Source organism: Myotis daubentonii, chromosome 3, assembly GCF_963259705.1.
Source record: "Myotis daubentonii chromosome 3, mMyoDau2.1, whole genome shotgun sequence".
NCBI lineage: Eukaryota > Metazoa > Chordata > Mammalia > Chiroptera > Vespertilionidae > Myotis > Myotis daubentonii.
Genome location: NC_081842.1, coordinates 209,584,884 through 209,612,330, shown reverse-complemented (window position 1 = coordinate 209,612,330; position 27,447 = coordinate 209,584,884). Strand labels below are relative to the sequence as shown.

Sequence of the window (27,447 nt, the reverse complement as noted above, 5' to 3'; positions counted from 1 at the left end):
GGGTGTGTTTAACCTACTTGCAAGAATGAACCATTTCCTGGCCCCTTAGAAACTCCGTTTCCATGCAAACAATGGTTATACAAATGAAAAGGCTCTCCAGTCTCTTCATTAAAGCAGTGCCTCAAAGGACCAATCGCTACCTGAATCTCCTCCATTAGCCCAGAATGAGATACTATGTATATAAATGAAGATGTTTGAATTACAAAATGCCTTTTAAAGAGGGTGGATTATAAAAGTTTGGTCCTGACAAGCCTTCTGATTCCACTGCTTTATTTCTTTCACAAGAGATCTGAGGCCACACACCCTTCCCTTCCTCGCTTTGTCCCTCCCTCCCTCCCTCCCTCCCTCTCCCTTCCTTGCCCCTCTTCTCCCTCCCTCCCTTGCACCTTTTTGGGTCAGGACCAGATCTGGGAAGTCTTGAAATCACACTGAGTTTAGGCTTAACTCTCCAGGGCATGGACATCAGGGGAAGGGAAAGTTCTAAGCTGGAAAAGACAGGCCAGACTCACTGTGATAAGGTCACACTGGCAGCAGGGTGGGGAGGGGACAGGCTGGAGAGACCCAGGCAAGGAGAGGTGGCAAAGTGCAAACCACAGTGGAAACTTCAGACAGAGCAGAGGCAGTGGAGTGGGTGGAAGGCTATGTCCACAGGTCACTTGTCCCACAATCCCCCCACCCCCCAGAGAGGATTGGAAGGAGAGAGGGTCTAAATCCCTGCCCTCAACTGTGACGTGCACTCTTCTCTCAGGGCAGCGATTTTCAGCGGGCATGCCGCGAGAATGTTTAAAACGTGCCGCATCGGACTGTTTATCAGGGGCACTGACCTCGTTTCTCTTAGGCTGTCAAATTAAAAAATGACAACAGCTGCCACAGCAATCACCATTGGTGTGAATGAATCAAAATTATACCTATTTCTTTTGTCAGGTCGGCCAAAAAAAAAAAAAAAAAAAAAAGCAGATGTTTTTTGGTGTGCCGCAGAATTTTAGTAATTGGTTTATGTGTGCCATGAGATAAAACAGGTTGAAAATCGCTGTCTTAGAGAAATCCCGTAGCCCCCACCCTCCTGCCCAGCCTCCGTATCCCTACTGCACACACAGCTCCAACAGGACTTGTTATTTGGGGTTAAAGCTCACTGCAAAAGCAGGGGGGGTGGGGCAGCACTTGACTGAGAAGGAAGTGGGTAGGTGGGAGGGCGAGCCCTGTGTGTGAGAGACAACAACTCATAAAAGGCTGCCCGCGTACAATCCCTTTAGCAACAGTTGGACGGCGTCTTGTAACGTTAAACCTACGCCCAGCCTCCCACTCTTCGGTATTTACCAAGAACAGCGAAAGCATGTGCCCCCCACACAGACCGTGCCCGCAGGCTCAGAGCACTGCCATTTGTCATCCCCCCACACAGAGGGCAGCCCAAGCCTCCGTCGACACTGGCCAGGTAGACAGAAGTGGGTGGGTGCACACACGCGATGCTACTCAGCCGTAAGAGGGCCCAGCTATCGATCATGGCAACGGCATGAACGAATCTCCCAGTGATGACGGTAAGTGAACGAAACCAAACCACAGAGTACCCATTCTATGATTTACTGATAGAAATCCTAGGACACGTGATCTACAGGGGTTGGGTGGGAGGGATTATAAAAGGACACAGGGAAACCTTGGGGAGGTGATATGTTCCTTATCTTGCCTGTGGCAGTGGTTTCAGTGGTGTATACATACGTCGACACTCCACGGATGTGTAAACTTTATGCAGTTTATTGTTTGTCAGTTATACCTCAAGAAAGCAAGAAGCACATTTTTTCGAAGGCAAGGATGCCGGGAGGTGGATAGTGAGGGGCAAACCAACCTGCCACATTGCACGGCCCCTAGGACGGGCAGGATGAGAGTGGTGTTTGCTCTGACCTTGAATCTGAGGCCACTGAATGAGTGTCCGGCCTGCTTCCTCTCGCTGTTTAAAAGTATTGCCCTGTCTTCCTCCCTGCTGTATACTCAACACCCCAAACAGCGCCTGATACGAGGAGGGACTGAATCCTTTGTTTTAAATTTTTAATCCATTAACAGTGTCGGGAGAAACTGACAAGGCCTGCAGCTCGCCAGGCGCTGTTCGAGGTGCGTTTACATATGTTCCTCGCATCAGGCTTCAGTGCCCAGCAAAGTCGCCAACTGGTCCTTGATTCCCCAACAGCACAAGACGAGTAACTCACAGATCCACCTGTGTCCTCCCAGCCCACCCTCCGCGCCCAAGCCCTCCACCGGGACCCACGAGAAGTGAGGACTCTTCCCGGGAAGGCAGGGCTGGGAGAGGAACACACCTGTGGCTGTTAGGTCGAGTGGGTCTGGAGAATGTGAGCACGACTTGCTCAGCCAACCCCAGGCATCAGAGGGAAGGGGCCCACTGGACGGAAGCAGAGAAAGGGAATTTAGGAACAGAAAAGCCCGTCCTGTTTCCCCAGTGGGAGGAAGCGGATGCTCTCCTTACCTGGAGGGTGGTGTGGCTCAGAATAGAAATGTGCTCAAGAGCAGTGGAGGCCAACTCAGGAACAAGAGCGCTCAAATGAATGGCTGGTGCAGGAGGGTGGCTGGTACAGGAGGGTGGCAGGTACAGAAGGGTGGCTGGTACAGGAGGGTGGCTGGTGTGGGAGGGTGGCTGGTGCGAGAGGGTGGCTGGTACAGGAGGGTGGCAGGTACAGAAGGGTGGCTGGTACAGGAGGGTGGCTGGTGCGAGAGGGTGGCAGGTACGGGAGGGTGGCAGTTACAGGAGGGTTGCAGGTACAGGAGGGTGGCTGGTGCTGGAGGGTGGCTGGTGCGGGAGGGTGGCTGGTACAGGAGGGCGGCTGGTACGGGAGGGTGGCTGGTACGGGAGGGTGGCTGGTGCAGGAGGGTGGCTGGTGCGGGAGGGTGGCAGGTGCAGGAGGGTGGCAGGTACAGGAGGGTGGCTGGTGCAAGAGGGTGGCTGGTGCAGAAGGGTGGCTGGTGCGGGAGGGTGGCTGGTGCAAGAGGGTGGCTGGTGCAAGAGGGTGGCTGGTGCAGAAGGGTGGCTGGTGCAAGAGGGTGGATGGTGCAGAAGGGTGGCTGGTGCGGGAGGGTGGCTGGTGCAGGAGGGTGGCTGGTACAGGAGGGTGGCTGGTGCAGGAGGGTGGCTGGTACAGGCGGGTGGCTGGTACAGGCGGGTGGCAGGAACAGTGTGGGAGAGGGCCTCCGAAGACAGTGTGTGGGTCTGGACTCCACTGCCGGGGTCCAGCCCCAGCAGGTCCAGGGGTCCCCAAAGGTGTGGACGGAGTCGGCGAAGAAGGAATGACACGGAGACAGCGTTCAGTTGATCAGCAGCCTAGCCAGGATCTCCAGCCAAGTTCTGGTCTTGATCTCCAGAGAGGTTCTGCTCAGGTTCTCCAGTCAGGTTCAGTCACAAGGTTCTAGTCAGGCTCTCCTGCCAATCTCCGCAGTCAGGTTCAGTCCAGGATCCCCTGCCATGCTCTCTCGCCAGGCTCTGCCTCCAGGCTCCGAGGCCAGTCCCGGTCCAGGATCCTCCGGCATGCTCTTGCCAGCGAAGTTCTTCTGTCTCTAGAGAATGTTCTGTGTAGGTTCTGTGCCTAAGCTCTGTCTCTCTTGGTCCTGTCTTCCAAGCCCTGTGTTCTAAGTTCTGTGTTCTGAATTCTGTCTCATGAGTTCTGTGTTCTGAGTTCTGAGTGTTTCTGTCTTGTTACAACTGTATTTATACCAGTTGATTCAATCCTATCAATCTCTATTACAAAGGTTAGGGCGTTTCTTATCTCCATTCCAGGGAGAAAAGATTATGTAGTTTAAGCATGATTGTTCGTAGTTAAAGGGATTAATTACCCGCCTGGCACTTAGTTGAGGGGTTTTATTCCCTCCCTAACTTCAGGGGAAAATCCCTACCTGGGGATTCAACCTTTCTCAGAGAGGTGACCTTGGTTAAAACACAGCGCCAAGAAGGTGAGCAAACATATTAAGAACCGTATGCCATATATGCCAGGTCCCTTGAAACAGCAAGCATGGACCGGCTCCCGGCACTCCACCAGGCTTGGTTTTGAATCATGGCCTCCACCTACTCACTCTGTGACCTCAGTCATGTTACCTCTGTTTTGGGTGCCTCAGTTTCCTCATCTATACAATAAACATAATAATATTATTATCACTACAGAATGCCTATTAGAGCATGCCTTATATACCGTGTCATATAATAGGGTGGTTTCAAGGATCCAGTGAGATAGGGTAACATGCTTACCATCCAAAGCCTCCCATTATAAATAGTCCCCCAGAAGCTCTCACCCCACAAGGCGAGTATTGTCATACCCATTTATCAGATGGAGAAACCGAAGCTCAGAGAAACCAAAGGACTCCATCCAACCGCACACAGCTAGTCGGGCCCAGGGCCCAGGGTGCCTAACAGCCTAACCAGGCTTAGGCTGCTCCCACTGCTGTCATTCACACAGTGGGTGGCTGAGCACCTACCAGGTGACCAGGCTCACAGACAAGGGGCTCGTATGCATCCCTAGGAGGAGGGACAGATGGGTTAACGATGCAATGAGATGCAGCCCTGGGGAGGTGGAGAGGAACTCTGTTTGAACAGGGGTGGGCAGTCAGGGCAGCCTGCCTGGCAGAGGTGGCATCTGAATGTAGAGCTTACAGACCGCTTATGTGATTCTAGCCCATTGGACTCTCATGCCACACCAGCGCTGAGCTAAGTCCTTAAATCATTCCATAGAATCTTCTCAACTGTCTGATGGGGTGGGATCAGAGATAGGCTTTGAAAGATGGCTAGAGGCATGCCATGTAGACAGAAAGGAAAAGTGGTCCAAGCAGAGGTAACAGCCTGGGCAAAGGCATGGAGGCAGGAGTCACATCCTCGGTAGCTATGCATCCACCTCCACCAAGGCTCAGCATGGGGCACAGCACCCAGTAGGCATACATGCTGTGCCGAGGGTGGGCAGCCCGCAGCCCTGGCCCCAGACCTGGCAGAAGCCCCCGTGACCAGCCCTTGCATGGCCTCAGCTGAGCCACAGGGGCCACGAAGAGAGCCAATGGGGCCCCCGCCATCTCTGAGCCCAGCTTTTCAAAACCACAATCACTCGCCCTTCAGAGCCGCTGTCAGTGTTGGTAAACTCCAGCCACTAACCTGCATTACACTGATCTCGCCAGAAACCTTTGCCGTTATTAATAGTTTATTGATTGCAGCCCATAGCTGGTGAGAGTAGGCCTCCTCCCCAGCCCCCGCAGGGCCCTGCTATCTGCGAAGGCCCTCTATTCTGCATGCAGATCAATGCCACTCAAGTCTGCGGAAAAGGGGTCTCTGGGCCGCTTAATCCACTTTGGAAGGATAACGCTGAAGGCACCAGCTCAAAGCTGTGGCTTGGCGGCGGCTGGATCTGAAGATAAGAATTAGAATCTGCCTGGGGTGGGGAGGGGCTGGCCCTGGCTTCTGCACAGGGGGAGGCAGGGTTCTCCATGCTCACACTACAGCCACCACCCATCCATGTAGCAAATATTGATCGAGGACCTACCATGATGGTGAGCTCTGTGCAAGGCCCGATACACTGGTAAACCAGACGGATATGCAGACCCTGCCTTCATGGAGCTTACTGAGCGTGGCCAGGAGGAGAGGGCATTTGAGAGTCGCAACGTACCCGGTTAAGTTACAATTTAGACAAATACTACTCAGGAGAGCTATGAGGAGACCTGCTGTATCAGTTAGCTATTGCTGCATAACAAGCGGTCCCAAACCTGGATGGTTTAAAGCAGTGGTTGGCAAACTCATTAGTCAACAGAGCCAAATATCAACAGGGCAACAATTGAAGTTTCTTTTGAGAGCCAAATTTCTTGAACTTAAACTATATAGGTAGGTACATTGTTATTAACTTAATTAGGGTACTCCCAAGCTGGCCTTTGCTAAAAACGTCCTCAATCTGATTGAGGTACCTTCGCTGAGGTCGACCCCTTCCAACTCTCCCATCCACACTCGTCTTGTATCCTTGTTTCGTCTATCTCCTTTTGTTCATCCTCTCTATATGTCCAAACCATCTCCACATACCTTTCTCAAACCTTGACACTACATCTTCTTTCACTCCACAACGTTTCCTAAAATTAACTTAATCAACTTTACTTAAAGTTTTAAGTCAACTTTGCACTGTACATGCGCGCCCGCACGTGGTATTTTGTGGAAGAGCCACACTCACGGGGCCAAAGAGCTGCATGTGGCTCGCGAGCCGTGGTTTGCCGACCACTGGTTTAAAGCAACAACCATGTATTATTGCTCATGAGGCTAGGGGTTGTTGGCTAGGTGCATTCCTGAATGTAACCTTGACTGGAAGGGCTGGGCCAATGGGGCCTCTCTCCATGTGCCCTCATCTTCCTTCAGAGCAGCGGTTCTCAACCTGTGGGTCACGACCCCTTTGGGGGGCAAACGACCCTTTCACAGGGGTCGCCTAAATACATCCTGCATATCAGATATTTACATTGCAATTCGTAACAGTAGCAAAACTACAGTGATGAAGTAGCAACGAAAATAAGTTTATGGTTGGGGGTCACCACAACGTGAGGAACTGCATTAAAGGGTCGCGGCATGAGGAAGGTTGAGAACCACTGCTCTAGAGGCTTGTTCTGGGGGCAGAGAAAGGGAGAAAGTGGAGGTGGGGGTTCTTTTGAGACAAGTCACAGGGCCAAGCAGGGGAAAGAGACTCCACCCCTAGTCAGGGGGAACTGCAACGCACATGGCAAGAGGCAGGGATAAGGGAGGCCACCCATCCTGGCCATCGATGCCAGCAGTCTGCCCACCCTCCCAGTCCAGGAGGTCCCTGAGAACTGACCGCTGCTCTGTAACTTGAAGGCTGTGCCAGGGGAAGAGAATGCCATCTTCTCAGGAAAGGAGAATGTTGTCAGCAAACGTGCTGAGTCAAAAAGGGAACGTGGCTGAAGTCACCTGTGAGTGTCACCTCTGAGGGACCCCGATGGGATTCTGGGGCAGAAAAAGGAAAAGCCAGTGGCATCCGGTAAAATCTGGAGTCAGCAGTGACATGTCGACGTGGGTCTCTTACGCGGACGATGGCACTGTGGGCGTGTGAGGTGCCAACAGCGGGCGAAATTGGCGAGGGTGTGGGGCGCTCTCTAGTTTCTGTGAGGTTTTTCTGTAAACCTAAAGTAACTCCGAAATAAAAAGTGTGCATTTTAGAAAAAGAACTTGGCCCCCAGGAGTGATGGAAAGAACACCCCTGTAGCTGGCGAAGGGGGGGCTGAGGTGTGGCTGGAGACTGTGTGCGGCTCTTCTTATCCATGATCAGGACCCTGGCCTTTATCCTGGAGCAGAGAGAAGCCTTTGAAGGGCATTGGGTGGGGCAGTGCCATGAACGCCATTTGCATTTGAGACCCTCTGGGTGCTGCCTGGAGAGCCGATCAGGAGGGAGGTGGGCAGGGGCAGAAAGCCGGTTACCTGTCCTCCTCCCTGTCCCGGTGAGCAGCGGCGTGCAGTGCAGGTGGGGCAAGTGGATAGCGCAGGATCCGTTTAGGAGGCCGAACCCCAGGGTGCGGTCCCTGACTGTGCCTGGGGAGAGAGAAATGGGGGGAGATGAAGGATGGAGCCCGGCTGTGAGACTTGGACCATTTGTGGGGCCAGGGAAACCAGGAGAGGGAACATCTGAGGCGGGAGAGCAGCTGCGTGAGATGCTGCCTTCCTCGTACAGCACCCACCCAGGTGTCCCCTGAGCTGTCTTCTGCACCATCTGCGTCATGTCACCCATACGCGTCACCCAGACATATTGCTTATGTTACTGTCGCCTGAGCATGTCATCAGCGTAGCGATTGCCTAAACGTGTCACCTGTGTCGCTGGCACATAAGCACATCTGCGCAGATCACCAATGCGGCGGCTACCTGAACATGCCCACCTGCGTGTCAACCATGTCATCATCCTCTGATTACATCATCTGGGTGGCTTCCAGCCACACGGCTCCCCCGAGCCGGTTTCTTTGCAGAGCAGGCACCGGAGCGTGTCGCCTGCACACCTGTCGCCCACGCCGTCGCTTAGGCAGGTAGCCTCGATCCCTGACACCTACGAGTGTCACCTAAACGTGTCGCTTGTGGTGCCTGTCACTGTCAGCAGTGCCCCCTGGGGAGGCTTTTTTTTTTCCAGTCTGGAGTTACTAACAAAGAAAACACTTCCCGGAGGGGGAGGGGAGAGCGAGCTCCCTGCTGTTTCCAGGGCACTGTGCTCCCTGAGAGCCCAGGGAGGGCGGAGGGGGAGGCCGCATCCCCCACCCGTTTCCCTGATGAAAAGCTCCCTGTTCTTTAAGCCTTTCATGACAGTCGGTGGGCCAGATGTCAACCTCTGTATATTCTATGTAAATGAAGGTGTTTGCTTATGCTAATGCGGGCTGGGTGGTGGGAGGAAGAGGAGCTGGATCCGCTCAATGAGACAGCAGCCATGGAAATCCAGGCTGGGGCCCAGGTGTGGGGTGGTGAGGGGGGAGGGGGGGCGTAGTGAATCATAGGAAATGGAGCTGGAAGACAAAAACGGGGGGTACAGCAGAAACAAGAGGAGGAAGGCGTAAATCTGAGGTTAGATTGCTCAGCAGAAGCAGATGGGGGGGAGGGAGGCTTAGCCGGGAACCGTGGAAAATGTGTCCGCGACGGGTGGGAGCGGAGAACTGGACTGAGGAGCCTCCCTTCTCCGGGGGGCAGGGCTGGGACGGACACCCCGAGCCTGTGCTCTTAGCCACTGCCCCCCAGGTGGGCTCTCCACGGGACCGTTGGGCCAGTTTAATGCGCTCAGCATTTACTAGGCGTTTGTAAGTTTGAGCTTCTCCCCCCACTTTCCTGCTGCAGCGTGAGAACCGCTAAGAGCCAATCACGTGACCCCACTTCTAAGCTGGGGCCAGAATAGACCCCCTTTTGGCTGCGAGACTGCCCCCAGATAAGGTTGGAATTGGCTGGAGGACACACAGATTTCCTGATGCAGCCGCTAGTGGCCTCTAACTCCAGGTCAGGCTCTGGGGCATCGCAGGACGAAGGGACGGAAGTGGACAGTCCTCTCCACTCAAGGCCACTTTCGTGCCTACAGGGGTCTGGCCGGGACTGCGTCTAACTTAATCCTCACTGAGGTCCTGGGAAGTATCAGCCCCATATTTTAGATGAGAGAACGGAGGCTCAGAGAGAGACAGGGGTCTCCCACGCAGGAGTGAGGAGAGAGCCGCCCTGTCGGCATTTCCCACAGGGAGAGAGAACCGCATAGCAACCCATTCTTAGCACACCCTGAAGAAGGATCTAGAACAAGGATCATCAAACTACAGCCTGTGGGCCAAATCCAGCTGTTGTTGTTTTTTAACAGCCCGTGAACTAGAATGTGTTTTACTTTCTTTTTTTTTTTTTTTCCAATGATGGGAAATAGCAAAAACGGAAGATTTCAGGGCACAAGAAAGTATTTGAAATTCAAATGGCAATGGCAATAAATAAAGTTTTATCGGAACACAGCCACACTGATTTGCCCAGGCCCTGTCTGTAGCTGCTTTTACTCTACACGGACAGAGACTGTAAAAGCAACAAGGCCTAAAATATTTACTCTCTGGACTGTTAGAGGAGTAAGGTTTGAATGGGTCTTTCCTATCCCCACGGGTCACCTCCTCCGAGAGGCCCTCCTGACGACTGGGGCAGAAGCCGCTGCTCCCTCTGTGCTCAATTGGCCCACCCTTTCCCACGCGATTGGGAGCGATGATCGGCTGCCCTGCCTCCTCGTCCATGGAGGCAGGGGCTCCTTGAAGACAAGAATTTTACTGCGTTTCTTCTCAAATCCCCGAATCTGGGCATAAAGTGACAGTAGGGCGGCGTTCAAATTCCCACCTTAGCTCGTGTTAGCCACTTTGTCCCCCTTAGAGCCTCAGTTTCCACGTTTATGAAACGGGAATGACAATCCGTACACGCAGGGCGGCCATGGAGGGGATGCGCTAGGTCACAGTTCTGAGCCTGTACCACACGCCAGGTGCCTCCGGACCATGTCATCCCCAGGCCCCCTCGGGTGGGCACCGCCGCCGTCCAGTTCATGAAGCCGAAAGGAGCACAGATTTAATTCGGCTGAACACAGCCTCACCCCCGCCCTCAGAAGCACTGAGCACAGGCCGCATACAGTCGGCGTTCCATAAATGTGGCTCCTCCTCTCAGCCCAGCAGGCGTGCGCTCAGCAAAGGCTGAACAATGGGGCTTGGGGGTGGCGCCTTTCAGCCCCGGATCACGGGCCCTCACCCTGCTGCTCTGCCTCCCCCAGGCTGCCCGAGGTCCGCGTCTCGGACAACGGTCCCTACGAGTGCCACGTGGGCATCTACGACCGCGCCACGAGGGAGAAGGTGGTCCTGGCATCGGGCAACATCTTCCTCAACGTCATGGGTGAGTGCAGGGCCTTGGCCCCGGCATCCTGGTGAGGAGCTGCGTGTGCGTGTGTGTGCCTGGGTGTGCGTGCTCACGTGCACATGCACCGAGGGGCTGTCCCGGGCACCACCTGCTAAAATGCCTGTTGTGCTGGCAACAGGCCTTCTCCTTTCCCACCCTTGACCTTGAGGTGTGACTGGTGTGTCCTTGCCCCTGAGGGTTTCCTCTCTGGGCCCCCTTCCTCTACCAGCACTGAGACCCTGACCTCATGAAGACAGAGCTGCCCTCACCGCTGGGCCCTCATGGGCCGGGCACCTTGGAGGGGCTCTGACACGTGGATGGGAACAAATGGAGCTGGGGGAGAAGTCAGAGCCTCCCACAGGTCAGCGGCTGTCGCGGTCTCTCTGGGTCTCAGTTGTCCCTTCTGTTAAATGAGGCCGGATGCAGGAAGAATGGATCCTCATGGACACGCAGATGCGGGCTCTGTAAGCCAGTGAGGACTCAGGGAAGGAGGTACAGGGCACTGTGGGAGCAGCTGCGAGGGCACCTTTCCCAAGCCGAAGCCAAGAGCACGTTCATAGAAACACCCGTGGGGAAGTGCAGTGGATGGTGTGGGGAGTGCAGTGGATGGTGTGGGGAAGTGCAGTGGATGGTGTGGGGAGTGCAGTGGATGGTGTGGGGAAGTGCAGTGGATGGCGTGGGGAGTGCAGTGGATGGCATGGGGAGTGCAGTGGATGGTGTGGGGAGTGCAGTGGATGGCGTGGGAAGTGCAGTGGATGGTGTGGGGAGTGCAGTGGATGGCGTGGGAAGTGCAGTGGATGGTGTGGGGAGTGCAGTGGATGGCGTGGGGAGTGCAGTGGATGGCATGGGGAGTGCAGTGGATGGTGTGGGGAGTGCAGTGGATGGTGTGGGAAGTGCAGTGGATGTTGTGGGGAGTGCAGTGGATGGCGTGGGGAGTGCAGTGGATGGTGTGGGGAGTGCAGTGGATGGTGTGGGGAGTGCAGTGGATGGCGCTCCTCGGGGAGGACAACCCAGGAGCCTCCAGGGGGTCTGAGACATCATCTCAGCGGGACGCACACCTGCTGCAGAAAGAAAGATTCTGACCCGGCCGCGTGCCCCTCCCTGGACCCCCCAAGCCTTTGCGCATCAAGGGACGAAGTAGAAAGCACACTGGACTGCATGTCGGGGCTCCTGGGTCCTGGGCCTGGCTCTGTTGCCTCCATTTCTAATTCGCAAAGTGGGGGTGCTAATGCTCAGGCCTGTCTCTGGCTGCCTGTGCCCCCCCACACTCAGTATCCCCATCTGTAAAAACAAGGGCCTTGCGCCCAGTGGTGGCCAAAGCCCCTTCAGCACGGATGTCCTGCCTCCAGAACGCTAGGGTCGTGGTCTCAGCTCCGGGCTCCAGTGTCCCCCATTTTCTTATCAAATGGTATTTATCAGGGGAACAAAGCTTGCCGGGCGGGCAATCAATGGACGCATAAAGGCGCCTGGAAAGCCGCGGCTTCAGGGGAAACTGAAAACCTCCAAAGGCCAGACCTCCAGGAGGACATTGATTCCCATGATGGCAGCGGGTGGAGTGCTCTGGCCTCCAGCAGGGCAGGAGGAGGCCTGGCCTCCTGGCTCAGCGCCAGCTGGGAGGGGGAGGGGAGGGCTGGAAGGGGGAAGGGAGGGCTGGGAGGGGGAGGGGAGGGGGGTGCAGCATAAGGGGGTTTCTGTACAGACCTCCTCTCATCCAGCGGCCACGCCAGCTGCGAGGCAGGCACTGTACTGTGCCCATTGCACAGACCGGGGCTCAGAGAATGGAGTGGCTTGGCCAAGGGTGGGAGGATTAAATGAGATAATCCACAGTACAGAATGCTCTGAGCTCAGGCCAATTTCCAGCGTTCAATAAATAGTGTCTCTTTATAGACTCAGCCAATCATAATCATGTCAGCAAAAATCAGGCACAATTAGGAGAAAAGTTGTGCCACCCTCTCCTCCACCTCCATGGCTCCTTTAAATATATGTCAAGGCAGGTTTCAAGCATTAAACTCTCCTCATTGTTTTGGCCTGTCCGTGACGTCGCGTCTCTCTCACACACACACACACACACACACACACACCCTACCTCCTAGCGAGTGGGGTCTCCTTTGTGCCCTGGGGGACCCTAAGGACCATGGCAGCCAACAGTGGGGCAAGATGGCCCCGCCCCTGGCTAATTTGGGGTCAAAGGGAAGCTCCCCAGGACAGTGGGGAGATGGGGAGCCAGGCACAGCCCAGGGCCCCACCTGCATTGTCAGCTCCGAGCAGTTCTGCTGCAGAGCCCGCTTCCCAGTCTGCCCTCGCCTAGCGTGCATCCGGCACATCCTAACACACTGTTTCCAGAGGCCTCTGGGTAGAGATCAAAATTCGAGAGTGGCTGTAATTTCACAGCTATAACAGCCCCGCTATGTGGTGGGGAAAGACATTTGGGAGCCCGTGGGGGACACCGAGGGTTCGTGCCGCACGCTGTCATTAAAATGTTTTTATCCGAGCTGCAGATAAATCGTAAGCCAATTTCAAAGCTGCATGCTGGGCCCCGGGAGCGCATTACACACAGTCACAGGAGCATGGCCAAGGCTCTTCTTGGGGTGCAGGGCATGCGGGAGAGCATGTTCAGGGTGCGATGTTACAATCAATTAAACGTGGCGAGGCCCAGACAGCCCCACCCTGTGCCACCAGAAGACCGAAGCACACAGGGCTTCTCGGCCACCGTCACGGGGCAGAGCTGTCACCACCGAGGGGCTCTTCCAACCCACAGCTGACACTCAAGGCCACGTCCCGCCAAACACGGTCTGCGTGCCCAGCACTGGGTGCTGAATGTCAGCCCACAGTTAACCGTGTGACCTTCACGAGAGCCCTCGGAGGCAGGCATGGTCACCCCCGTTTTACCCATGAGGGAGCAGAGGCTCTGGAAGTTCCCGGGGCTCACCCACGTGAGTGACAGTCCCACCAGGTCTGCCGAGGGCCGAGCAACTCTGAACTCCCAAGGGAACCATCCCTACCTTTAGTCAGTCAACTGCCAGAAAGCGATGGGCGGTGGGAGATGGGGTGCAGAATGGAGAGAGAGGGCAGGACCGAGGCCTCACTAGGAGCACTTGGCTTTCCAAAACTCAGACAGTCGGGTGGTGCCGGGGTCCAGCCCCAGCGGGTCCAGGGGTTCCCCAAAGGTGTGGACGGAGTCGGCGAAGAAGGAATGACACGGAGACAGCGTTCAGTTGATCAGCAGCCTAGCCAGGATCTCCAGCCAAGTTCTGGTCTCGATCTCCAGAGAGGTTCTGCTTAGGATCTCCAGCCAGGTTCTGTAGCCATGTTCCCTTGCTAGGTTCTCCAGCCAGGTTCGGTCCAGGCTCTCCAGTCAGGTTCAGTGTCCAGGTTCCAGTCAGGTTCTCCTGCCAATCTCTGTAGTCAGGTTCAGTCCAGGATCCCTTGCCATGTTCTCCCGCTAGGCTCTGTCTCTAGGCTCCGAGGCCAGTCCCTCTCCAGGATCCTCCGGCATGCTCTCTCCAGCTAAGTTCTTCTGTCTCCAGGCTCCGTGTAGGTTCTGTCTTCTGAATTCTGTTCTAAGTTCTGAGTGTTTCTGTCTTGTTACAACTGTATTTATACCAGTTGATTCAATCCTATCAATCTCTATTACAAAGGTTAGGGCGTTTCTTATCTCCATTCCAGGGAGAAAAGATTATGTAGTTTAAGCATGATTGTTCGTAGTTAAAGGGATTAATTACCCGCCTGGCACTTAGTTGAGGGGTTTTATTCCCTCCCTAACTTCAGGGGAAAATCCCTACCTGGGGATTCAACCTTTCTCGGAGAGGTGACTTTGGTTAAAACACAGCGCCAAGAAGGTGAGCAAACATATTAAGAACCGTATGCCATATATGCCAGGTCCCTTGAAACAGCAAGGATGGACCGGCTCCCGGCAGGGTGGGGCTCCTTTTCCGTCGGGCCTGTAGGAGTCTGGGAGGACAGAGCCGTGCCCCAGTACCCATGGGTGTGCCCCTTCTCCCATCCTCTGAGACCCAGGGCCCCTCTCAATCCCTCTGAAAGGAGCACTGGACCAGGAGTCCAGCAGCCTTGAGTCCAAATCCAGGTAGGTTTCCACTTGTGGCAAGGACGGACGGTCTTGTATTGAATGTCCTTTCTAGGAAAGACGAGATCAGAATGTCTTTTCTGTGAAAACATTAGAATAGGCCCCTCTGAGCGTGGTTACATCTACAAAGACCCTAGTTCCAAGTCAGGTCACGTGACAGGCACTAGGGGTTAGGGCTTCGACAAATCTTTTCTGGGGGAAACAATTCAGCCAACACCAGGAACTGGGCCAGGAGGGAGCCGAGCAGGAGTCGCCGCTGTCTGACTCTGAATCCCATACTCGCTGCTCCCAGCCACAGGGGTCTCCCTCCATTGAGCATTTACTAATACGCCAGGCACTGTGCTAAGCTCCTCATAAGTTAGCTTAATGAGCCGGCACAACAGCTCCATTAGGCGGGCACACCATTCCCCCTTTGCCAGATAAGGAAGCCCAGAGGTGCTACCACCTGCCTAGGCCACCCCGGCGCCGGTGGCGCGGCAGGGGTAGTGCCTCAACCACACGTCACCTCTCTGCTCTACCAGAAGTCGCAAAGTATCAATTGGCATTAGTAAAATGTCCCATCTCAGGATTCCAGCCTCTCTTCTGCAGGCTTCCAAGTGAGGTTGGCACATGAAGGTAGAATTTTGGAACCCGAGGCTGCAGTGGCACCAAAGCACACCATATGCTTCCCAACCCAGGGCCAGGGGACACAGCGCCCACCCTGGAAACAGTTGTTATGAACTCTGCACAGTTGGGATTTTCCCAGGGCATTTTACTGATTTTTAAAAAAATTGATTTCAGAGAGGAAGGGAGGGAGAGAGAGATAGAAACATCAATAAGAGAGAATCATTGATCTGCTGTCTCCTGCACACCCCTATTGGGGATCGAGCCTGCAACCCGGGCATGTACCCTTGACTGGAATCGAACCCAGGACCCTTCAGTCCGTAGGCCAATGTTTTATCCATTGAGCCAAACCAGCTAGGCCCACAGCGGTTCTCAACCTGTGGGTCACGACCCCTTTGGCGGTCGAACGACCCTTTCACAGGGGTCGCCTAAGACCATCCTGCATATCAGACATTTACATGATGATTCATAACAGTAGCAACATGACAGTTATGAAGTCGCAACGAAAATAATTTTATGGCTGGGTCACCACATGAGGAACTGTATTTAAAGGGCCAGAGGGTTGAGAACCACTGAGCTAGGGCATTTTTTTTTTAAAACTGGAATTTTATCTGGTGCTTCCCCCCCCCACCACCACCGTGTTTTCTTTTTAAAAATAACTTGTTTTATTGAGATAGAATTCACACACTCCAATCGTTTAGAGTATACAACCCAGTGGTTTTCAGCATATCCAGCAACCACTTTTAGAAGGTTTTCATTGCCCCAAAGATGCCCTGTACCCATTAGCCGTTGCCCTCCACCCCAGATCCCCTCCCCCTCCCCCCAGTCCTAGGCAAACACTAACCTGCTCTCGGCCTCTGCGGATTTGCCTGGACATTTCATGTTCATGGGGTTACACAATGTGTGCTCTTTTGTGACTTCTGTCACTTCGTATAATGTCCTCGAGGTGCGTCCATACTGGAGCGTGTATCACTTCATTCCTGTCCGAGGCTGAGGAATAGTCTACGTGTGTCGGACGACCTTCTATTTATCCATTCACCCACCGATGGCCGGGGGTTGTTTCCACTCTGGGGCTATTGTGAATAGTTGTGCTGTGAGCATTCATGTTCAAGATTTTGCGTCAACATATATTTTTAATTTCCTTGCAAAGTGGCATTTTGATTTGCATTTCCCCGATGGCTAATGACGTTGAGCGACTTTTCATGTGCTTCTTGGCCATTTGGATATCTGCTTTGGAGAAATGTCTCCAGATCCTTTGCTCATTTTCGGTTCAGTTATTTGTCTTTTTATCATTAAGCTGCAAGAGTTTTTTTATTCCAGATATAAGCGCCTCCTCATCAGATTATAATTTGCATACATTTCACCCCATCTCGAGTTATCATCTCACTTTCTTGATGGTGTCCTTTAAGGGAAAACGGTTTTCACTTTGATGAAGTCCAGTTTATGTATTCCTTTGTTTGTGCGTCTGATGGTCTATCGAAGGAGGCCTTTTAGGACCCAAGGTCACAATTTACTCCTGATGTCCTGCCAGGGTCTTTGCAGTCTGCACTCCCGCATTGAGGTTGGTGGCCTATCTCGAGCTCATTTCTGTGCGTGGCTGAGAGAGGAGCCGGCCTCTGAGCTGCAGGTGGATATCCGATGGTCCCAGCACCAGTTCGGGAACAGGCTCTTGGTCCCCTGTTGGAGTGTCTTGGCATCCTTGCTGAGAAGCAATGGACTGTGAATGTGAGGGTTTGTTTCTGGACTCTCTGTTCTATTCCCTTGATCTGCATGCCCATCTTTATGCACTTCTGCTGCTTTCTAAAGCCATCTGGCCTCCTCCAGTCTGGCCGGGTCGCTCCCCTGTGGTGCGCCTGTGGCCAAGGAGTCGACAGGAGGTCCCCCTGCAGCAGTCCCTCCAGCTCCCCCATTGCAAGAATCTCGCCCTGGGGCTGGTGAGCGCTCCCAAAGGGAGACTACAGGCTGCGGAGAGGGGAGGGGGCTGGCAGGCCGAGCCTACTTTCATGAGGCCAAGCCAAAACCTAGGATTTCCAGAGACCTGCTTTCGAAGACCGAATTCTTGACTTCGAGCCTCTGGACTCCCAGCCCAGTGCTCCTCTCTAGAAAAAGGAGCCCATTCCCAGAACCAGTGAATGGAGGGTTGAGGACCCCTCTTGACTGGGGAAGCAGAGATGTCTGTGGCTCCTGTGGGGTGGGGAGAGCTGAGGGCTGAGGGTAGACCCTGTGCCCTCAAAGGCCTGGCGGTGCTCCCACAGGCCTGAGCGAAGCAGAAGGGACACAGCTCTGAGTCTCTGAAGGGTGCCGGTGGGAAAGGGGCTTCCATTGCAGGCCGCCCTTCCAAGGAGCCTGCCTGAGCGCAGGGCAGCTTGGGGGATGCGAGTCTCCCAGGCAGAACCAGCGGTTGCAGGTGCACGGGCCGTCCAGGGGGCAGGAGGGGTCCCTGGAGGGAGGCGGCTTGAATGAGAATCCCTGGGGGTCCGCAGGCAGGGTCGCTGGGAGGCAAGATTGAGAGCCACCACCAGCCGTCCTCAGAGCCCAGGACGCCTGCTGGGTGGGGAATGATCAGCTCCCTCCCCTGTCTGGGAGCCTGAGCACTTGAGCCCCCTGCTGGGCTCCAACTAATTACGTGAACTGGCCCAGGCGACTGTAGTGGCCATTGGCTCCAGAGAGCCTGTCAGGAGGAGGAGGACTGGGCAGGTTAGGACCCAGGCCTCAGCTGCAGAGGAGCCCAGGGCACTGAGGGGCAGAGGGTGCAAGTATCACCTCCCACCCCAGGAGCCCCTGGGTCCTGAGGACCAGGCCCCCTTGCCCCACCCCTCCCCACCCCCCCGCAACAGGCTGGGCAGGCCCACCTTCGAGCCCTCTTCCCTCCCGCCCTCCTTCCCACCCACCCTGGGTGCTGGCAGCAGATGCCCCGGCTCTCCCACGCTGGAAGGCAGGCGGTAGTGGCCACGTGAAGAATTGTCCCTCTACGCAGGGCAGTTGGCTGGACACAGCACTTCCTTGGGGAGTTGAGGAGTGGTTCAGGGTCTGAACCTTGCATTCAGCCATGAATTTTAAACCCCGTTTGCTACGACCAGTAATAAAAGCGGCAAATGTTTATTGCACATTGACTGTCCACCAGGCACGGTTCTATTTTGCACCTGTCAACACATTTAATTGTCATAGCCGCCCTCTAAGGTATCGCCTGCTGCCACCTTCCCTGTTTGCAGTGTGAAAACAGGGATGTTAACAAACGTGCCCGAGGGCACAGGTCCAGTGAGGATAGGGTCAGGGTTCCAACCCAGCAGGGGGGCTCCAGAGCCTCTGGACCCGACCATTGGGCACACTGGCAGGTTGATAAGCCCCCTGAGCCTCAGTTTCTCTATTTACTAAGTGGGGGGGGGGTGTTTACAGTCAACCCTCCCTGTTGGGGCACGAGAGGTGAAGGCCTGTGTCCCCAGCTCTCAGTGAGCTCATGAAAAGGGTATCTGTTCCGCCTTCCCGCCCGTTCTGCCCTAACCTTCACCCTGTCAGGGACGGCCGGCCTCAGAATGGGTGCCAAGCTGCAGGAAGGGCCCAGTGGGAGACCTCTACGCCAGGCAGACCCCTCTGTCCTCCCACCCTGGCCATGGAGCAGCAGCCCTGAGTCCCCCCGCACCTCCTCCACAGTCTTGCTGTGCCTCTTCCTCTCCAAGCCTCAGTTTCCTCATCTGGAAACTGGGGGGGAATGAAGGTTTGTGCTTCGTAGAGCTGTTGTAAGAGAGATGGTGCGGAGAGAAAGGCCCGGGGCGGGACGGGCAGTTAGAGAGAGACAGGAGCCAGCCCGGGGCTCAGGCAATAGAGGCGGAACATGCCAGGTGTTCCCAGACAGAAGCCGGAGGACATGGGGACCAATTGAAAAGAATGGGAGCAGATGTGGAGGACATGGCAGGAGCTGGCAGGAGACAGTCCCCTGAGAAGGTGCCAATGAAACGGTGTGATCTCACTCGGCAGAGGTGACTACTGAAGAGGGGCCATTGGGTACAGTCCCGAGGACCTCTGCAGGCCTCCCCTCACCAGCCAGGGCTCCTGAGGGGGCAGCTGGCTGGGCAGAAGGGGCATGAGACAGATGGCTGGGCTGGGCTGCCAGAGGGGGGCTGCGGCCCCGTGACCGAGGCCGGAGTGGCCAGGGTCTTCCCAATTGGACATAAGAGCATCTTTACAGGCTGGGCATGGCCATGCTGAGTGCCTGGGCCTGGCCTGGCCAGGGACCTGGGGACAGGCTGCCCACTCTGCCCGCCTGCCTGCCCACAGGTCCCCAGCTAGCAGAGGTCACCGGCTGAGAGCCAGTTCAGAGAGGGGCCAGACAGATGGGTTGGGCGCTCAGAGGAACACTTTGGAGCTAACTGGGTCATCTACCAAGGACGGCCACTTCCCAGCTTCAGCCCCAAAGGCCCGAGCCTGCTAACTGCCTCCTGGACAGCTTCTAGAATCCTCCTTCCCTCCCTCTCTGAACACAGCCCTGCAAAGTAGGAATGCCCTTGACCGATGCCCACTGTGTCCTCAGCAACAGGCCCACCGGTCCTCCCTGTGATGCCGCACCGACAGTGGGCAAACTCCAGACTGCTCAGAGAGGCCAGGGAGCAGGCCCGGCATTTCACAGCAGTGGGCAGCTGCGATTTGAGCTCAGGTCTGCTGGGAGCCAGAGCCCTCGATTCTCCCACTGCACGGGGCTGCCAGGAAGAGGGAGGGACCCTGTTCCTCTCCAGGCGTGGGGCAATGTGGCAGCCAGATGGACCGTAACCAGAGACAGGGATCCCCTCAACAGCTGGGAATATTTGGGCTGCACCAGCAGCTGCTCCTCCCAGGACGATCAGCATGATCAGTAGCCCCATTTTACAGAAAAGAAAACTGAGTCTACTAATAAAGAGAAGCCTAGAGTATGAACCTGACTGTTCTCTGGTTGCCACTCTCCTTCCGTGGGAACCTGAGGCCCTGAGTTGGGGTGCAGACCAGACTTCCATAGCACATGTGCACTTGGGCGTGATTTGGAACCTCTCTGACTCAAGGCTGTGGCTGGAGGGAGTGGGCAGCTCATGTAAGCAACAGGCATTGTTCCCGGGGCCACAGAGTGGACCAGCCCCTCCTGAGGAAGACCATCTGATCACACTTACAAGTTCTTGATTCAACCAATATTTAGCAGCACCTACTGTGTGCCTGCTCTGGGGGAAGGACTGAGGGAGATTCCTTTAATATGGGACAGCCAGGACACAGGATGATAGTGGCGAGTTTTGTAGTTACAGGGTACCAAACATTGCTCTAAGCACTTTAAATATGTTCATTTAGTCCTCACTCCTCTAGGAGGTACGGATTTCTATTTTTACAAGTGAGAAAACTGGGGCCCAGAAAGGTTGAGTCACTTGCCCAAGGTCACACAGCAAGTGAGTGGCAGAGCTGGTTTTTAAACCCAGACTGGCCCTTGTGGAATGGCCCGTCGTGCCCTGCTGAGCCGAGCTGTGGAGGTTCATCTGCTCCCTGGAATTGTCTAGGCAGGTGTCAGCAGTCCCCAAGGCCCTCACCAGCTCCTGGACCTTCTGTGTCTCAGAGACCAGGACTCGCCTCCTGTTCAGGGCTGCCCCCCCACCCCTCCTTCCCACTCCAGTCTCCCGGCCCCACCAGAGCAGGCCTGCAGGTGCCTCGTTAAACCTTGACAAGTGTTAGGTCAGTGCTATGCTTTATCCTCTCCACCGCTGGGAGCTGGATTTAGTGTCTCCGGCAGAAGGTGAGCCTCCCCTCCCCAGGACGGGGCCCTTAATTACAAGTGATATGTGGCTGTTGAAACGTCAGTGCCTCAGGCCCAGCCATTTCAGGAGCAGGCATGAGGCTGAGGCTACAGGTGTGAACAGAGCTGTGTCAGGAGCCGGGAGCAGGGACAGGGCAACCGTGCCTGCTGCCTGTAGACACTCTAGGGGGGGACGCAAGGGATCCCACTGCCTCACGTGCAAAAGGGGAAATTGAGACCAAGAGCACACCCCAAGTTGGCTTGGCCTGGGAGTCAGCAGTCCTGTCTCTGCTGCCAGCAGTCGTGCACCCCTGGACTCAGTTTCCCCATCCGTGCATGAGGAGGCAGCACCGTGTCACTCCCTAGGAATGACAATCTTAATAACAATTTTAATAACAGTGACATTCTTAATAACAAAAAGCTAGTTCCGATCAGGCACTCATCATGTGTCAGGCACGGTACTAAGTTCTTGGGGAGCCTTCTCGTGTTTAATGCTCACGGCAGCCGGTGGGAGAGTGACTGTGGTTATGCCCATTTCACAGAGGAGGACACTGAAGCTCAGAGAGATGAAGCCACTTGGCCAGGATCACATGGTTAGTGAGTGACTGAATGGAGAGCCTCCGCTGCTCTCTCTGAATGCAGAGCCCGGGGATGAGCAGGATGTAAGACCAGTGTCTGCCTGGAGGCGTCCCTGGAAGGTGGGGAGACAGAGAGGCGCACAAGTTTCCAGGTTCCAGGGAAGGAAAGCAAGGTGCTGAGTTGATGTTTGCAGGGGTCATTGGGGGGTGGATTTGCTCAGTGAGTGTCCTCCTCTGCACCCTGAGTGTGGGACCCACTGGGTCCCCAGGGACATAGGGGTCAGGGTGGGGGTGAGGGGTGGAGAGATGACTTCATCACCCTCTCCACTTACTGGTGGTCACTCTGGGGAGGGTTCCTGGTCTTCTCCAGTTCTCAAGTCTACTGCTCTGTGCGGGGAGGGCCGAGGGTTCAAGGTTAGAGAGGAGAAGACCTCCTGACCAGCTGTGAGACCGCGAGGCTGGTCAGCCAAGGAGGGCCCAGCTCTCCCTGACGGGGAGCCTCAGGAGTTGGGGTCACTATTCTGATGGGCCTGGGGAGTCAGCTGGGAGGGCGTGCCTCCCGCTGCCCTGCGCTGGGGCCCATCAGAGTGACCCGTGTCCCTGGTGTGAGGAACTCCTCCCCAAAAAGCCCTTTCTCCGCGGCTCCTCCCCTCCACCCTCTCCTCGCCCCTGGAAATTGCTTTATGAGACATAAGCGGCAAGAAAGATTTACTTGCCCTCTGACTCGGAAATCAATCTTGAAATGCTGACAGGACAGGAAACACTCCGGCCGCAGAGCCCTCTGGGAAATCTCCTGCTGGAAGGGAGGCTCTGAGCTGTGGGCGGGGGGCAGGGGTTGGGGCTCTGCTGTGAGGTTGGCAGGGGTGGCCCCTGCCATGTACTCAGTCCTCATGAGTGCCCCACGTGAGACAGGCACTCGAGGGGCGAGACCCAGAAAGCTAGCAACTGCCCAAGGTTCACACCACCTGTGAGCAGATGGGCAGTGACCTTGGGGCCAGGTGTCCTGTGCCCTGGGTGGGGAAGGTCAGGGGTAAGTCCTGCTCTGAGCCCAGAACACCAAGGCCCACGTTTAGGGGGTCACCGTTCTGCTGGAAGGGACAGTTTTCCAGGGTTGGGGGGTTGGGGGGAGAGGGTGGGGTCCAGCCAGAGCCTTCAAGCTTTCTGGAGGGTTGGGCTGGGTACATATAGCAGCCCTGAAGTTGAACTTGAGCAGGGAGCACTTGACCTGGGTGCCACTGCCACTTGCCAAGCCTCGAACATGCTACTCCACTTGCTCCAGCCTCCCAGGCTTCTGCAGGCTTCCGGAGGCTTCTTTCATAAAACTACAAGCACAGCACCTGGTAAAATCACCCATGTGTGTAACATATCCCTCTGGGATCCATTGAAAACATCCCCCAAATAGCCAACCTTGCTGCTATTTAAAACGGATTCATGTCACACCCCATAGATTTCATTTCTGCAGAAATGGCACCCATCTGGGCCTGAACACACTTGCGCTATTGCCACATAAACGACAATGGCCGGCCTCACGCGGTGGCCACAGACAGGTAGTCAGTCTCTAGCCAGCAAACCCCAGGTGCAGGGTAGATGCATATGGGACTGGCAGCCTAGGAGACCAGTCAGAAAACTGGGACCATTGACAAACAGCCAATGAAGGCGTGAGCAGAAAGTTGCCCGGCTGGGAGGGCGGGGCTTTGGGGATTTGAAGTCCTTTGACCCAATCAGTGCAGAGAGTCTCTGGAGAGCTCTGCCTACGCCCCTTTAGTGGGGCCTGGAGAATCAGAGAGGTCTGTCTTCCCTGAGCCTTCTCCTCCCAGTCAGTAATAATGTCCACTACTGTTCACTGAGCATCTACCCTGGACCAAGCCCTTAGTTCACATAACACCAGTGAGGCTTGCTATCTCCAATACAGAGGTGCGCCGATGGCATCTTTCCAAAGTCAAGGTAGTGGTTCACATGCTGAACTTGCACTAGAATCTCCTGGAAGGCCTGTTAAAGCCCGGGTGGCTGGACCCCACCCCACCGCACCCCCAGGTTGAGGTTTCTGGTTCAGCAGGTCTGGAACGGGGCTCAAGAATTTGCATCCCTAACCAGCTCCCAAGGAAGGCTGGTGCTGCTGCGCCAGGGCCACACTTTGAGAACCACCAGATCAGTCTAGAAAATAGGTCTAGAACACTGATCCAGATCCTCACAGAACCTGCGGCCCTGTCTCCCCTAAGAGTGAGTGTGTGTGTGAGTGTGTGTGTGCGCACGTGCACAGGGTTTTATTTCTTCAGCAGTAACCTGAGTGGAGTCCCGCTCTGCCCAGCCTTACTGACTCCCTGCCTAGCACAGCATGCTGCGCCCCCTCCAGCACCCGCCCTGCTCCCCCGGCGCAGTCAGCCAGAGCCTCGGTTGGGCTGTTAATTTTATCTTTCACCGCTGCCAACGCACAACAGCTGGCAGGGGAGGGGCGAGGCAGGTGAGTGGGTGCTTGCAGCCAGCTCCCCGTGGAGTGGGAGGCAATGGATGGATCATGCCCGCAGCCACAGGGCTCCCTCGTGACCCCCCTCCCTCCACTCAGAAAGGCCCCCATCTAGCACGGAGGGTCCTGGGCAGCCGCCACCCACACTGGCAATGACCTAGACCCCAGTTCCCCACTCCTCCATTGCATCAGCACAAGGTTACCCACTGCTGTCAAGCCGGAGGGGGCGGCGGGCCCGCTCAGCAGCTGCCACAGTAAAGGGCCCGTTGCAGCCATATAAGCACAGACGCTGCGTTTATCTCTCTTGTCACTGATGGCGGCTCCATTTGGGGGCTTTTTGTCAGGTTTTTTTCCCCTTGGCTGCTGTTATTACTCAGTTCAATATTTAATTTTCCCATAAACCAAGGAGTTGTGATTTTTCTCTCTCTTTCTTGCTGGAGTCGCACCCCCACCGTGGGATCTGCCTCCTCCAGCTCCTGCCGGAGACGGGGCCCTGGGGGGCCGGAGGTTTCAGTCCTTCCAAACTGGGCGGGAGCTGGAGGGCAGGACCCTGGGTCCCTCCCCTCAGTGCCTCCACTTAGTCACCTGACAGGTATTTACTGAGTAAATTCCAGCGTTTCAGGCCTTGGGATTCGACCGTAGACAAAAAGAGCTTCTGCCCTCGTGGTCTTACACCCTAGTGCGGGACGTCGGAGAAAAAGACCAGTGTGCAGACCAATGCATGAAGCAATTATACACCCTTTATGACGGCCTCTATGGAAAATAACCAAGTGCTGTGGCAGACGATTACAGGGACCCTAGCTTACTTAGGTTGTGGGGTGACACTTGAAAGATAAACAGGACCCAGCCATGCAAAAAGCGGAATGAAGGACTTCAGGCAGAGGAAGCAACAGATGCAAAGGCCCTGGGGTTGGAACAATCTTAGGGTGTTCAGGGACCCATCAAAGAATCTCATTGTGTTTGGAGCATGGTGATGCGGGGAAGATCAAGACAAGGCTAGATACGGGGAAAGGGCCCACAGCACGCAGGGTCTTGCGGGATTCCTTCCACACACAGGCTGCATACGTGCCCGTGCTGGAAAAATGAAAGAAGGAGGGAAACAAACAGGAACTGAAATTGAATTCCTGAGTGGCAGGCCTGCACTAGCTCTGAGGCGATAGAGGAAGGACAAAGCCCCAACCTTCAGGACCCAGGACAGATAGCCCCTGTGAGTATGACAAGAGTAGGATGCTCCCAGAACCTGGGAGATAAGCCCTACATGAGTCTGGCAAAGTCCTGGAAGACTGCCTGGAGGAGGCAACACCTAAATGCCGGCTCTAAAGGATGTGGCAGAGTTACTAGCAGAAGGACTGGTAGGTGCAGGGCATGGAGGAGGCGAACAGGTGGGGAAGGAACCTTGGCAGCTCAGTGTGGCTGCAGCAGGGAAGGCTTCCTGGACGAGGTGCTCTTTTGAGCAGCATCTTAAAGGCGCAGACAGAGAGAGACGGGAAGAGAGGGTGGGAAAGCAAAACTGAGATGCGGGACCCGAAATAAAAAACAGGAAGAAATGAACCCAGGGAACATGGAAGCACATTTATATTCATGGACACTTATATTAAGAGGGTGGTGTTCTTTTTTCTTCTTTGAAATATGGTGTAATGACTAGGAGCTGATTGAAAAGGAAGGCAGTCAATAGAGCAGGCATGCTGAGAGGAAAGAATGGATTTTTGCAAATAATATAATTTTGAACTTGTCTTTTCCCTTCGCCGCCCCTCCTCCAAACCTAATTGATTACCACCCCATGATAAATGGCACTCAGAGCAGAAGTGTGCTCAGCACCACCATAAAGTGGTACCCAAGGAACAGGACGGATTAGCCCTTCCTCCAGACAATGGCCGTTCCAGGGAGGGGACGAAACCCCCCCCAGACGTGCCTCTCAGCCCAGGGGGGTGGGTAGGGGCACGCGAAGCGGTAACATAAATGGTCTCTTTGTGTTCGCGCAGCACTTTGCTGTCCTTACAGGGGCTTCTGTTCATTTCCGCATTTGCTTCTCCTCTCAACAGTTCCCGGAGATGAAAGGTCGGCAGGGTATGTTTTATTGAACCCATTTGATAGCTGAGAAGACTGACACCTGGGGAGAAGCTCAGTTGATTTGCCCAAATTCTCAGTGGGAGGTTGGTAGCAAAGCCTGGGCTGGAACCTTAGAGCCAGGCCCCCAGCGGGAGTGGGTGGGGGTGGACCTCATGGTGGGAAGAGAATTTAACTCTAGTGGATGCAGTTACACACGGGCATGGGCAGGCTGCTCCTCCCAGGAATGCGAGGGTCTACGGGAGACCAGGTTTAGGATTCCCAAATTGCAAAGGCTACGGGATGATTCACAGAGCCGAGAGCCATCGCTTTATCCCCAAAGTGAATTATGACGGCCCACACAAATGTCCGCTTTCAGGAGAAAGGCAGGCGATATCTCAGCGTTAATTTCATAAACCCGATCACCCGGCCATTACCTCACGGTGTCTGTCTCAACCATGGACTCTAAGACATCGGCGCCTGCCTCCCGCGGTGGCCAAGGATCAGACACGCGGGGGCGAGCTGTGACACGCGGCTGGGTCGGTCGGATGCAAAGCCCGTTACCTTTCCCGATACAAGATTAAACCAGAGACACGTCTGGCAGCCGTCAGTCCTCTTTGCTTAAGGCGAAGACAAAAACAAACTGGGAAGGCCGCTGGCTTGACTCAGAGTCAGTGGAGTCAGGGGAGTTTGTGGCAGTGGCCTCTGTTTGACCATGATGGTGGACTTGTAGAATTGGGGGGCTGGGGGTGTCATCCTACTGCCCAGGACTGGGGTTGACAGTGCGAGAATGCCCCCAGGTGTGGTAGGTAAACCTGAAGCTCTGCCCATGTCCAGGTTCTTTACCCTCCCCCACCCCAAGCCACATATGCCGGCTCGGTGTCTCTTCACGTGAGGAGGGTCATCTCAGGTGCACGGGACCCACCCCCAGAGAGCCTTGTTCTAGCACAGACATGTCCGGAGAGCAGGCTCGAGCCCCCAGGAACGAGGCACTCACAGTGGGGTCTTGGACGCTGTCGCAGAAGAGCTGGGGGGACATTCGTGAGCCGGGGCATTAGACATTGGTGACTCTTTGCCCAGAGCACCAGGCAGCTCTGCTTTATACGCCCATCCCAGAGCCCGGCTTGGAACTCAGGATTATTCTTGTCCAAGAAGGGGCCGGTGCCTGCAGCTGGCCATCTGCCTTTGACTGGACGCAGCTCTGGGGCCATGGAACCTATCCCAGGACAGGCATGTGAGGGGGCTGCTCATTTTGACCTTGATCAGAGGTTGTAACAGGGATGGCATGGAGATGAGAATGGAGATGGGGCTGGGAAAGGGATGGAGACAGAAATAAGGATTGAGTTGGGGGTGAGGATAGAGCTGGAGGTAGAGATAGGGATGGGGAAGGGAATGGCAGTGGAGATAGGGCTGGAAAGGGGGAGGGGATGGAGGTGAGGATGGAGGTGAGGATGGAGGGGAGGATGGAGGTGGAGAAGGAAATAGAGGAGATGGGATGGAGGTGAGGATGGAGGGGAGGATGGAGGTGGAGAAGGAAATAGAGGAGAT

The 27,447-nt window shown here is 55.3% G+C and overlaps 1 protein-coding gene across 2 annotated transcripts in view; it reads left to right on the top strand.

The window, feature by feature from the left end:
- Positions 1-27,447, top strand: part of IGSF21 (immunoglobin superfamily member 21) — a 212,655-nt gene that overhangs the window by 171,640 nt on the left and 13,568 nt on the right. For both annotated transcript variants that reach the window (XM_059691028.1, XM_059691029.1), the window contains one exon: positions 10,260-10,378. In XM_059691028.1, coding sequence (XP_059547011.1) covers positions 10,260-10,378 — 119 coding nt within the window. The remainder of the gene's footprint in view (positions 1-10,259; positions 10,379-27,447) is intronic.